Genomic DNA, 12,922 nt, shown 5'->3' on the forward strand with positions numbered 1-12,922 from the left:
CAATATCACCTTGAAATGGCGTGCTATAGATATGACCGATACTGTATGTTCATAAAATATCAAAATTTTTTATTGCTTAAAATGATGTGCGGACTTATAAGTCGTTGAAATGCATCATCATAACTCAAAAAGTCAATTTTAGATTTTTACTTAGTTAAGGCTTTTTGTATTTCAGCGGCGATGAGAGATAGCGCCTTTCTATATTAGGATACCGATATGTATGTATGTCCTACTATCAGCGCATTCGTTACGACAAAAGTGCCCCATGCTAACAGCACAAACATCATAATTCATACTCTGAAAAGATTAAACGTTTACACTGGATTAAACTGGTCCAATATGAAGTCGCTTCCGATATATTTATGTAGCTGCATATGATAGCTCAATATGCATATGAATGCTAACAATCAGCTTAAAAAACTTACGCAAGCGCCAGAGATAGCGTAGTAAATACCGCTTTTACTGCTTGCTGTTGACGTTTTTTATGGCAGAAAAATTAACGACTAAATCTTGTACGCGTTTGATGTCCAAATTTTTAATTTCTTTTCTTCTTTTCAGCACGCCTATTTTTTATTTTTATTATTAATATTTAGCTGGAGTGAAGTTGAAGGCGATTTAATAAATTTTCGCCTGCGCGGTCAAAGCCAGCAAAACTGACAGACGAAAGTAAATGAAGTTGGTAAAATTTGTTAACATTCTTTGATTTGCTACTGCACTCCTCGAAAAGAATTGTTCGCTTATGGTATGCGAATTTCGTGCTACCACTAAAATTGTAATATCTAGAAAACTTAGTCACCCCTCTTCTCTGGTAACACAGAAAGGAAAATTCTGCTTAGTAAGGGTTATAAAGTCTAAGCGCGGCCAAAAGCCTTTTTAACTGCTGCAATCACAAATTAAAGACTGAACTCATAGAGGAGGTAAATAGCTGTAAGAGCTAACTCTGGACCTTACCGGGGTCATACAGGGCGGAACGGCCTACTCCGGTTGGTTAGCTGCGAATAACCAATATCTAAGCAGTCCCAGACCAAGAGCGGCATGCTTGAAGAATCTCCTGTGCCCGGGCGAACAGATGCCGCCTCCCAAAAAGCATCCCAGGATTGAGACCAGTTAGATCCTGCTCATGGCATGCTGGAGCATGTATACGATTAGTTCGACATTGAGCTGGCGAGAGCAGTATTCCGCCACTTTAGTATGTGAGGGCGACACCTCACAGAAATGGCTGGTGGGTGGGCTAATGCTGCAATCGCTTCCGTCTTGTTAAAACCCTGACAGGTCTTCATGTATGTTCAATACACGTCGCCATTTTGTTGGCCGCACAGGTCCGGTTGAGATTTAGTCCTGGTTTTGCGCTGGGAGTATGTGCAAAAGCTGCGCAGAGTACTCTGACTCTATGTCGGCTCATGGCGAACATTGGTGACCCGAAGCCATGCCCTAGAAAACTTTTGATGACAGCAGTCCAGTCGGTACTCCTGTTTGGGGCAGAAATATGGGCCGGCGCATTGAAAGTAAAAAAATACCGGATTCAAATTTCTTCGGTCCAGCGCAGAGGGGCACTACGCATTGCTTCTGTATACCGTACAATGTTCGCGGACGCGGTTCTAGTTATTTCTGGCGTCATGCCAATTGAGCTACTTTCCTACGAGATAGGCCGAGCAGCTGCCGCGGCAAGGCAACGCGAGCAACTAATCCAGCAGTGGCAACAAAACTGGAACGCGAGCACAAAAGGTCAATGGACGCAGACCCTGATAGCCGACCTTCAAACATGGTTGAAAATACCGCACGGGGAAGTCGATTTGTACTTGNTCTTCGGTACAGCGCAGAGGGGCACTACGCATTGCTTCTGCATACCGTACAGTGTCCGCGGACGCGGTTCTAGTTATTTCTGGCGTCATGCCAATTGAGCTACTTTCCTACGAGATAGGCCGAGCAGCTGCCGCGGCAAGGCAACGCGAGCAACTAATCCAGCAGTGGCAACAAAACTGGAACGCGAGCACAAAAGGTCAATGGACGCAGACCCTGATAGCCGACCTTCAAACATGGTTGAAAATACCGCACGGGGAAGTCGATTTGTACTTGACGCAATTCCTCACCGGTCATGGTTACTTCCGAGAATATCTTCACAGAATGGGCAGGGTAGACTCACCGTTCTGTCACTACTGTGGAAACGTCGAAGATAACGTACACCATACATTCTTCACTTGCGAGCACTTCTTGACCTCGCGCAGAATGTTGGAATAAAGATACGAAGGCATAACCCCGAAGAACATAATTGGGGTAATGATCTCCAGTGCAGACAAGTGGGAAGCTCTCGCGAGATGCGTGAAATTCGTACGCCGCTGCAAGCGAGAAGACGGATGTCTACCAAGGACATCCGAATGAAACGCCAGTACAAAAGAGCAGCCTTGAGGCTCTAGCAGCGCGCTCCTGCATCTGACGAAAGCAATAGAATGCTTTTGCTCGGCTCGAACGCCCCTCTCTCAGATTAATAGATGGGGTAAATAATAATGGAAAAAAGTGAGAATACCCTCTGGCACTGTCCCGCCCGGGCCAGGACGCGCAACCAATTCTTTAACAAGTACTGATCTAAGTGAATGCTATATAAAGTGCTATCGGTGCTTTCGTTTATGAGGGGAAGGTAATAAATTGCCTCCGCCAATCTTATCTTAATGGGGGTTTTCAGCCAACATGTGTCTTCGTGCTCGCCACAATAACCTAACTTAATCATTGATTAAACCACAAATTTAAATTATTTTTTTAAATATTCTAATTTACTTTTTTTTATACCCATATTAATTTTAATACCAGTAGCTTTTTTAAATACGTATATTTAATTTTTGAGTACATACATATGTATTTACATACATATGTACAAATGTAAGAGTATGTAATGCCCATTATTGCTGCCCACAAGGACTATGGGCAAAATGTGCGTACAGGCATCGGAGCCCCTTACTACTCTAAAAGAACAATACTTGTTTTAATTTAATTCTAGCGAATTGCACTGCTGGTTAATTTTGAAGTGGCTACAATTAAAATAAGTTAGTGCAATACAAATGTGCCTTTACACACTCACGACTAAGGCATCTAGTACCGGGATTCGGGTTCCCGAATCCCGGGAGTCCTCAGCCCTTTTTGAAGTCCCGAAATACCGGGATCAAGCCCTCGGGATGCCGGGATCCCAAAATATAATTAAATTTTCTACCAAATTAAAATAAAATGACATTCAGACGGTGTAATGGCATAAAAATGCAACCCTACAAATAATCAAATAATATATTACAATTCTAATACTACTATCATTCTGTGTTATAATATATGTATGTATCATACATATTTCATTTCATTTCATTTCATTTATTTAAGTCTATGATTACAAAAACCTTACAGACTAGAATAGAAAAATTGTCTTAATACTACAGGTTAGAAACTAAAACAAAAAGGAGGATTAAAAATAATGAGATAGGATCCTAGACTCAAACAAAGATGTGGGCATCGANTGCAACCCTACAAATAATCAAATAATATATTACAATTCTAATACTACTATCATTCTGTGTTATAATATATGTATGTATCATACATATTTCATTTCATTTCATTTCATTTATTTAAGTCTATGATTACAAAAACCTTACAGACTAGAATAGAAAAATTGTCTTAATACTACAGGTTAGAAACTAAAACAAAAAGGAGGATTAAAAATAATGAGATAGGATCCTAGACTCAAACAAAGATGTGGGCATCGAAAAATCAAGATCAAGTTTATTAAAGATATTATTATATTCATTTAGAGCCCTAATAACGGGGGCGAAATCATAATATTTAGATTTAGCAACTTTAACATGAAATGGTAGATGAGACCGTAACTTTCTATTAGGTGTATTGAAGCATATTAGCCCCAGAAGTCCAGGAGAATCAATGGAGCCCCTGATAATATCATATATGAACATTAGGGAATGGATGGATCTTCTACTAGCAAGAGACTTAACGTTAATAATCATACATCGAGTAGCGTAAGACGGAACCGGCTCATTAAAATGAAGCGGTTGCAGAGCAAACCGAATTAAACTTCTCTGCACTCTTTCAATTCTTAGGGAATGAGACGCATATATCGGATTCCAAATCATGGATGAGGCATTCTTTTTCATACCGGACACCAAATTTGGTGTCACAATTTCGATTGGCTTCATATTTTTCCTTTTTTCTTCGGATATACATATGATCTGTCAGATTTTGGATTTTTCCGTTATTCTGACTAAATAATCATGTACTTCTTCAAATTGTTATATCTCGGGTTCTGTTCATCGTAAGGACCTCATTGTTGACTCTCACAAAATAAACCACCACATAAAAAAAATTAAATAGTTCTTAAAAAAACACCAAATTTTTGTAACATGTTTTTTATAGAGAATTAACCAAGGATTAGGATGGTGTAATTTTAAATCCCAAATTTACTGGTTTTTACTATGCAAATCAACTTAAAAAAGTTCTACTGTTAAAGTGACTTCGACTGCAATATGAGTGAATTTCAAGTTTGTAGTTTTTAGTTTATTCAGTTTGTAATTAGCTTTTTAAACTGATATAAAATAAAGATATTTATATTTTTTTCTTAAAAACACAAATTTATTTTTATTTCTATTACTCCCACTAAAGAAAGACTGCAAGACTAATTTGTTAGCATATTTTAATTAATGGTAATAATATCCCGAAATATCTCGGGATCCCAGGATTACCAATTTAAGATCCCGAAATCCCGGGAATCACAAAATGGTCCGGGATTGGATGCCTTATTCACGACTCACTGTAAAAGTAGCTGAAATAGGACTTCAGCTGGGATTATACTGATTGATAAGTAGATTTAAATTAACTACCACAGATTTATCACAATTCTTATCTAGTGTCAGTAGAAAACCACCGACAGTGCGTACCTACCAGTGTTGCCAGATTTTACCTTCAAAAAACTGTGATTTTTCAAGAAAAATACTGAATGTTCAACACAAAAAAACTGGTACCTTCAAAACGATGGGAATTTTAGAATGTCAAGGTCTCTTACCCGTATGTTTGGAATGTAGCTGACTACTTCATATTCAAAAGGTAACCTTGCATCTCTATTGCCTCTTAATCACTTTAAAAACTAAATAAATATATAAATATAAGGAGGATTGAACTCGGATCTTTCGAGTGGCACGAAAGTGCTCTTCTCAATGGGCCATTGCCCCTGCTACAGCAATCGAAATTAAAACAAAAAGTTTCAAAATCTTTCGTTAAAAAGTTAATTAAAGATTTTTCCTTCTTAACTTTAATGTTTTTTAAATGCCGTTCCGAATCATTAATCGACTCTGAGTGCGGCTGTAAGTTTGTCTAAGAAACGTGATTTGCAGTTAAAACTGTGAATATGGTAACATTGGTACCCAGTACATGACTTGCTGAAATACTATATTGTTAGTCAAGCGTGTGTGCTTGTGTGGCTTCATAGCCACGCGCTTTGTGGTCACTAATGCTCAAAACTGCTGTACATTCGTTGGTTAATAGCGAGATATGCACACAGATGTCATGCTCAATGGCAGATTGGCGGGGGTTCGAGTTCGAATCACCTCCGCCTCCCGTTGAGACAAGGGTATTTTTCCCAAACGTACGCATTTAAATAAAAAATATAATTTTAAAAAGGGATTTGTGTTTGCTTAAACGTCAAAGTACGATACTGGTAGCCATGGCTACTAGGCCAGAATTTAGGCACCAGTGGCCATGCGTAATAAGGCTATCAAATAGCAAACAAATACTTTGATTTATTTATCTTTTTCTTTTTATTTGTACGATTTATTGAAAAGAAGGAAAATACCGGTCTATATGTAATTCAAAGCTTACGAAAACAAAGGAAAAAACATACAAAAATAAAGGAACTTGTAATTATCAAGATACAATGTCCGCCAGAAGGCAGGTATTTTCACCTATATTAGGTAAACTCAAAGTTTAATAAAAAAAGCGACATCAGATTCATTAATTTATTCCAAAAATTTGTTTTAAATATTTTTTTTAACACAATAGAAAAATAAGGCATTTGAGGGTTAAATTGATTAGCGGAGGGCGGCGCTCAGACTGTTGCATGAGGGCATAAGCTATCAACAAACAAGCTAAGATTTAAGGAAATGATTTTCATATTTTTAATAAATTAAGTGTATCACAGATTTCTGCTCTTGAATTGAAACTCCTTCAGCGAAATTAACGAATGGTCTTTAAGCCAGTATATAGTATACGCTATACACTTTAACTTACCTTTATTTTCAAAGAAGTTCCATTATAAATAAATTCCATATACATTCGTACCATTTTCTAAGAACTTTGTTTATTCTTAGTTTTTGAGTTAAATTTAATAAATTTATAGTTTAAAAAACTAAAACCTAGCTATTATAATTTCCATTCGTACTGTCGTCAGGTATGTAACTTGAGAATAAAATTGCTGCATCTTTTAGGCGCATCAATATTACATAGTTACATCCCGAGCTAATAAAAGGGAGGTAAAAATTTAGAAAAAATATATGAGTAAATTAGAATAACACCGGAAAAAATCAAATTCATGTTTTTTTGTAGTCTCTTGTCTTTGGTAAATATTTCTCTATGACAAAGTCCAATATTAGCAAAATTATTTCTTGTTCTGCAATACCAGGTTCCGCATTTCTCTTACACTTTTCTGATATAATTGCAAGTTTTCAATGCAATCGCTTGAGCCATTTTCTTTGTAGTGTCGCCGCTGTGTGTGCGGCGGTGGGCANTCTACAGAAATAAGCCAGCAACTATTCCAGCTTTGGAAGACAACATTTCCGAAGAAATTCGGGCTATTCCGGCCGAAATGCTCGAAAAAGTTGCCCAAAATTGGACTTTCCGAATGGACCACCTAAGACGCAGCCGCGGTCAACATTTAAATGAAATTATCTTCAAAAAGTAAATGTCATGGACCAATCTAACGTTTCAAATAAAGAACCGATGAGATTTTGCAAATTTTATGCGTTTTTTTTAAAAAAAAAGGTATCAAGCTCTTAAAAAATCACCCGTTAGTTTAAGCAAAGATAATTTGAATGAGCTGCATTTGCAGCGAATTGCAATCGCTGGGCGCTGAAATGTATGCGCGCCCTTGCGCTGGGGATATGAGCCGGGGCAATGACGGTTGCTGCGATTTTTCGTCGCCATCGATGACATCACTAACGTTGTGCTTTGGTACCTGTAAAGAGAGCAAAAAACACTTGTTATGAGAAAGCAAACGAGACAGTAAATATGTGAATATCTGGTTGTATAAATCGATGGTTCTCTGCAATAACTACACAACTCAAAATTAAAAAAAAAAATTCTTAATACAGTTCAGTAGCTCATGTTTCACATACTTGTCTAATCCATGACTAAGCCGTACTACTTACTGAAGTAATGCTTACTACTTACAGTAGTAGAAGATTTTATTTTTTGAGTTTTGTATTGTGTCGTTAATGCAGAGGACCATAGAAATGAACAGTATTAGAGAAACTGTAGTTAAATACTCATATGGGGAGGCCCCGTCTTCCGCTAAGCGCTTTAACCCATTTGCGCTCTATGTACTATATAAACGTTTACTATTATTATTAAAACGAAATTGCTTTAATAAGTTTTCACCTACTGGTATTAATTTCACTTCAGATAGAATAGAAGATAAATAGGTATAACTGGGGATACCGGATTTGGACACTTACAAATCGACTTTTCACATTAGATTTGATCCACATGAACAGCTGTGATTATTTTTTTTTTTTGAATTATTGCACTTTGCCCTAAAATATCTGCTATTATGAGTAGAAAAAGAGTAAATTAATAAAATTATTAACAGTGAGTATAAGGCTTTGTTATTTGATGGATTTATACAGCTATTTCTTTAGCTGTCGTTTTTTTAGTACAACGGGACATCTATACTAATATATAAAATTTTTTTGAAAGCCGGTTTTTTCTGTTCGAAAGCTTGAGAACAGCCGTAACGATTTTTCGAAGTTTTGGACACCTATTTCCGACATTCCGAGCATGGTTATAGACTTAAAATAATATGTATATTTGAAAAGAGAAGTTTTCTCGTAGGTGAGAATAGTCTTGCAATTACGTATAACGATAAAATGTTAAAAATCTGGCCTATGTGTGACATGATGATTCAGAGTTTTTGTCAAAAACGTCAGGTAGTTTCTGAAGCAATTTTCTAGAACCGCACATATATTTATTTCTTAACATTTCGATTATATTTTGCTGCTAAAACTGGGTGATAGCAAGTTATGAAGGTTATTACTAAGTCTTTGACATATCTTGTGGAAAAATCATTGGAAGCTCTTGGGATCATCTTGGATATATGTGAGGTGTTTATATTCGTAGTAAGAAATGGTGGTGGGTTATGAATCTCCACGCACATGCTTGATATGAGTATATATAACCGGTGGAGTCGACATGTTTTGTCGAGCGAAGATTATTTTCGACCAATTAGCTATTAGAAGACACATTGTTCGAATAAAGCTACCCATCCGGTTCTATTGTAGCAGATCCAAACTCAAGGCATAACGGACATAACCCAGGCTAGTTGCCTAAGCTGTGTTTTGTGTCATAAGGTTATAATATGGCAATGTACAGGATGCAAAAGAACGTTATGCCCTGCCAAGTAATATTTTAAAAATTAACACATATAAATGCCCGCTGTACTAAAAAAAGTACACTCCCAAAAGTTAACTTTTGAGCTTTTTTCGTTAATTTTAGTTCCTTAGTTTTTTTAAAATGGCTTTTATGATCACATATATAAAATTCCAACCGTTTTTGTTTGGGCGTAAATGGGTTAAGATACGTATGTTGCAAGTTAAAACCACCCTTGTAAAAATCTTTGTTGCGAATTACATAAGCATTTGAGATAAACCTCTTATCATCCACAGTTTTGCTTTATCCAATATTTCCATATTGCTCAGAACCTCTCGAATAATCATGAAAAAACTTCCTTTGCAGATTTTGATGAAAAATCGGTATATTACAGTATATCCACATCATACTTGGTAACGTAAGGCATTTATTATCTAAAATAGTCACACAGCAAGCCAAGTTTTGAACTTTGCGCTCGAATGCATTGAAAATGGAAACGGGGTGCTGTAAAATTAACTCCATGTGGGCGATGAAGTGCAATGAAGAAGCAACGAGGCAAAAAATGCAACCTGGCAGTGACTGTGGGACTGTTGCACTCCAAAGAACAACCACATGAGGCAAAAAGTTGCTGCGGTGTATAAAGCTACAAAACAAACAGATACCAGAAGTATACTATTGGGAGCTCCCAAAGATTGAAAAGCCAAGAAACTCCTCTGCCCATGGTACAACCTGGTAAAGGTCACCAGCAAGGTTTGCTTCGGAATCAGGAAAGCCGAAATGAGTGTCTTTTTAGGGGAAGTTAGTAGAGTATGACCCGGGGGTATCGACGGAGAAGGTGAGCGAAATAGTAGTGAAAGCGGTTAGTTGTTACGGTTTACAACTAGGAAAAAGGTACTCAAATTAAGACTTTTAGTCTGAAATAAAATCTTTCTGTCAGCGGTTCGGGGTTGTGCAAAATGAATACCTTTGGGCATAGCTCAATCTTAAGCAAAATTCCGACAGCAAATAGATCAGCGGACTACATGGTATAGAACACAGATTTCCAATTGTATCCAAGGGTGAGGTTCCCAATCTAGCGTTACTAGGAAAGATAGTGATGTTATTTACGCAGATAGTCAGCAGTATTCTTGGTTTTATCGTCGTAAGAGAGAGCTTTGCTCGGCAAGTCTTTCAAAGACACTTCCAAAAAAAAACAGACCTCTTTAAAACTTATACCCGATACGTATATCGAATTCCTAAACTAAACTTCTTAGTGCAAATTTCGGATATGCAGGTGGTGCACGAAATGGCATATTTTGTCTGTTATCATACAATTAATCCAGCAATTGCATCATCATACAATTAATCCAGCAATTGCAGTCAAAATCTTTTATAGGGCTACCAATTGCACGTTGCGTTACCCAATATAAATCATAACTTCTAGAAAATATTGCACTTTTCAACATATTCATAGATACTCTATGGTTTTTGCAAAGGAGACAGGACAATAGCAGCAGTCTGCTTCCTAATACTAAAGATAAAGTAGCTTGCCGCTTGCACACCTGGCTTTGAATTCAATTTAGAGCACCGCCACCCGCATTGTGAATAGGAAAATGGCAATAAAATCGAATCTACGCACATTTCGTTTAAATTAAATTCTTTTTTACATCTAGAGGGACAAGGCAATCAGTGAAACCGATTTTCGGTAAGGAGAAAGGGTGTTCTATGCCATTGTTCCAATGTTTCGTAGTTTCCGACGCAGAGGTTTGCAAAAAGTAGATAGGTATGTGCATCAAAAAATGTTCGATTGCATTTGTAATTTAGTTTGCCCGTTTGTTTGTTTGTCGACGAGTGAAATGAAAATCCCTTCAGCACTAGAAGCATTAAACTAGTTTTATCATTTTAATATAGAATTGTGAATCAGTTTCTTTGCCTCATGGCGGAATATGAACCAACTGGTTTCCAGCTAACCGCCGATCTGGGTGTGAATTTATTTCCGAACGCTTTTCGGTGTACTTCAATGTGGACTTAGTGTATACTTTCGTACATATGTGTAAGTAAATATAAATGGAACTGCAATATTCACTTGTCACACACACGTTCTCATATCCTTACCGATAGGTGTATCTCAATCCAGACCTGCCGCATCTACTGATGCACTCTTTGCTAATTTAGAACAATGGCGAAAGCGTTGAATGGATGGGACCGATGAACGACATAAAACTATAGTGTCAGGCGCTCGGGGGGGTTTAACTACCAAGAACTACAACGTCAGCAAAATAAGAAGAATAACACAAACTGAAAATCGGCCCAACTGCCTCCCTATTGGTTCACTTTTCCGCACCAGCGTTCACAATTCACAAAATCCCAATTGATTTTCACGCTAATATAATGGGCAAAGAAAGCATAACTCGGTGCCATCTGGTATGAATATGTATGTATGCACAAATAACCACAATAGACACAAATAAAAAAAAATTATGCCGCCAAAGCTATTCCAGTGTATTATGACCCAATTCATCTCAACTCAAAACTCCTACCATGCCTCCATGCGAGCCACAGGTTACCACCAGCGACAAAGACACAAAGTTCGCTTCTGGATATTATAACGGGTGATTTTTTAAGAGCTTGATAACTTTTTTTTTAAAAAAAACGCATAAAATTTGCAAAATCTCATCGGTTCTTTATTTGAAACGTTAGATTGGTCCATGACATTTACTTTTTGAAGATAATTTCATTTAAATGTTGACCGCGGCTGCGTCTTAGGTGGTCCATTCGGAAAGTCCAATTTTGGGCAACTTTTTCGAGCATTTCGGCCGGAATAGCCCGAATTTCTTCGGAAANCATCTTTCTCTTTGACACCATGTCTGAAATCCCACGTGATCTGTCAAATACTAATGCATGAAAATCCTAACCTCAAAAAAATCACCCCTTACAAACAAAAATATAAACATACAAACCTTGTAGTCGTATAGTATAGTTGTATAGTCGTATAGTCGTAGTCGTATAGGCGCCAAATTCGGCCTTAGACAGATGAAGGTTTGTCAGGTTGAGATGCCACGTGTACAAGTTAATCATGGCATCCGATAGCTTCTACTTGTTGCTACTGTGCAGGTTTAAGTTACCTATCCGCAGACATCCACATCACTTCACGTTGTGGGTAAAGATAAAAGTCACAAAAATAGAGAAAAAATGGAGGAAGGCATCGAGTTAGATGAGAAATGACAGGCAATTACGCCAATTACGACGTCGACTTTTGTACTACTGTTACCGCTGTTCTTTTGTATTACAAACAAATCGAATAGTAATTTAAGTGCAGATGCATTACCTTCATTGTGATACCAGCCAGCGAACAGCTCCGGATAAACTTTCACAATGCATTCGATATTGATTTCACGTTCAACGGGTGCGCCTAGCAATTGATTGGCAGCCTTAAGTGACGGTGGAACTGTGAAGAAAAACCAAAAATCAGAGAAGCGTTACTAGAAGCAACATTTAAAGCAAGCAATATTTAAAGAACTTCAGACAATATTTCATATTCGTCTTAAACTTCGGAACGCTGAGAAAAATAACACTGTGGGGAAAATCGCAAGTTTTGAAATGACACAAAAAAAAACGACGAATAACGTGAATTAAACTTTGAGTCGTAGGTTACGAATCTGGTTTTCTGGATCAGGTAATTTTCCCAAGATATTTAAATTTTTATGAGAAAACAAATCAAATTTTAAGAGGCTAAACACTAAAAAATTAACAGATTTTTGGTAAGTTATATTCATTTGTATTAAAGTCTGTTCTTTTACAAAACATTCACAAAATGAGTAACATCTTACATGATAAAGTTCGAATATTTTATATTCACAATGCAAAATTAGAAATATCTTGTGAAAATAACCTGATCTAGAAAAACGGTGTACATATCCGTAACCTACGACTCAAAATGAAGTTTATGTGTTTCGGCGTTTTTTTCATTTTAGCGTTCCCGCAGAGTAGTAAAACCACGATATTGTCAATAATAAATGTATTTGTATGTAGGTACATATACATATGTATCGATAGCTTTTTGGGGTAATAAATCGCTAAATCAAATAAAAAGTGTGCGGAATAAATGATCTAAAAATAAATCACTTACGTTCTATCGGAATCACCTTGCACATTTTAATTACTTTCTATGAGTGCCTAAAGTAAATATTTGTGTATATTCTTCAAACCGGTGTATTTTAAAAAGTTTTTGTGGTGCCTTTTCAAATGCTTGATGTTCCAGACGAAAATAAGAAGCAGAAAGTACGAGTACCCGTGTTGTTTCCATTGCAGTTCTAAC

The 12,922-nt window shown here is 37.1% G+C and overlaps 1 protein-coding gene across 1 annotated transcript in view; it reads right to left on the reverse strand.

Annotated features, from left to right (window-relative positions):
- Positions 1 to 11,593: 11,593 nt before the first annotated feature.
- LOC108359597 (uncharacterized) overlaps positions 11,594 to 12,922 on the reverse strand; it is a 65,712-nt gene continuing 64,383 nt past the window's right edge. Inside the window, exons 3-4 of the mRNA XM_017611517.1 lie at positions 11,933 to 12,052; positions 11,594 to 11,751 (exon numbers count right to left, since the gene is read on the reverse strand). Of these exons, the coding sequence (XP_017467006.1) occupies positions 11,726 to 11,751; positions 11,933 to 12,052 (146 nt within the window). The 3' untranslated portion in view covers positions 11,594 to 11,725. The remainder of the gene's footprint in view (positions 11,752 to 11,932; positions 12,053 to 12,922) is intronic.

Source organism: Rhagoletis zephyria, unplaced genomic scaffold (genome assembly GCF_001687245.7).
Source record: "Rhagoletis zephyria isolate East Lansing unplaced genomic scaffold, Rhagoletis_zephyria_1.1 Rzeph_scaffold_00417, whole genome shotgun sequence".
Lineage (NCBI taxonomy): Eukaryota > Metazoa > Arthropoda > Insecta > Diptera > Tephritidae > Rhagoletis > Rhagoletis zephyria.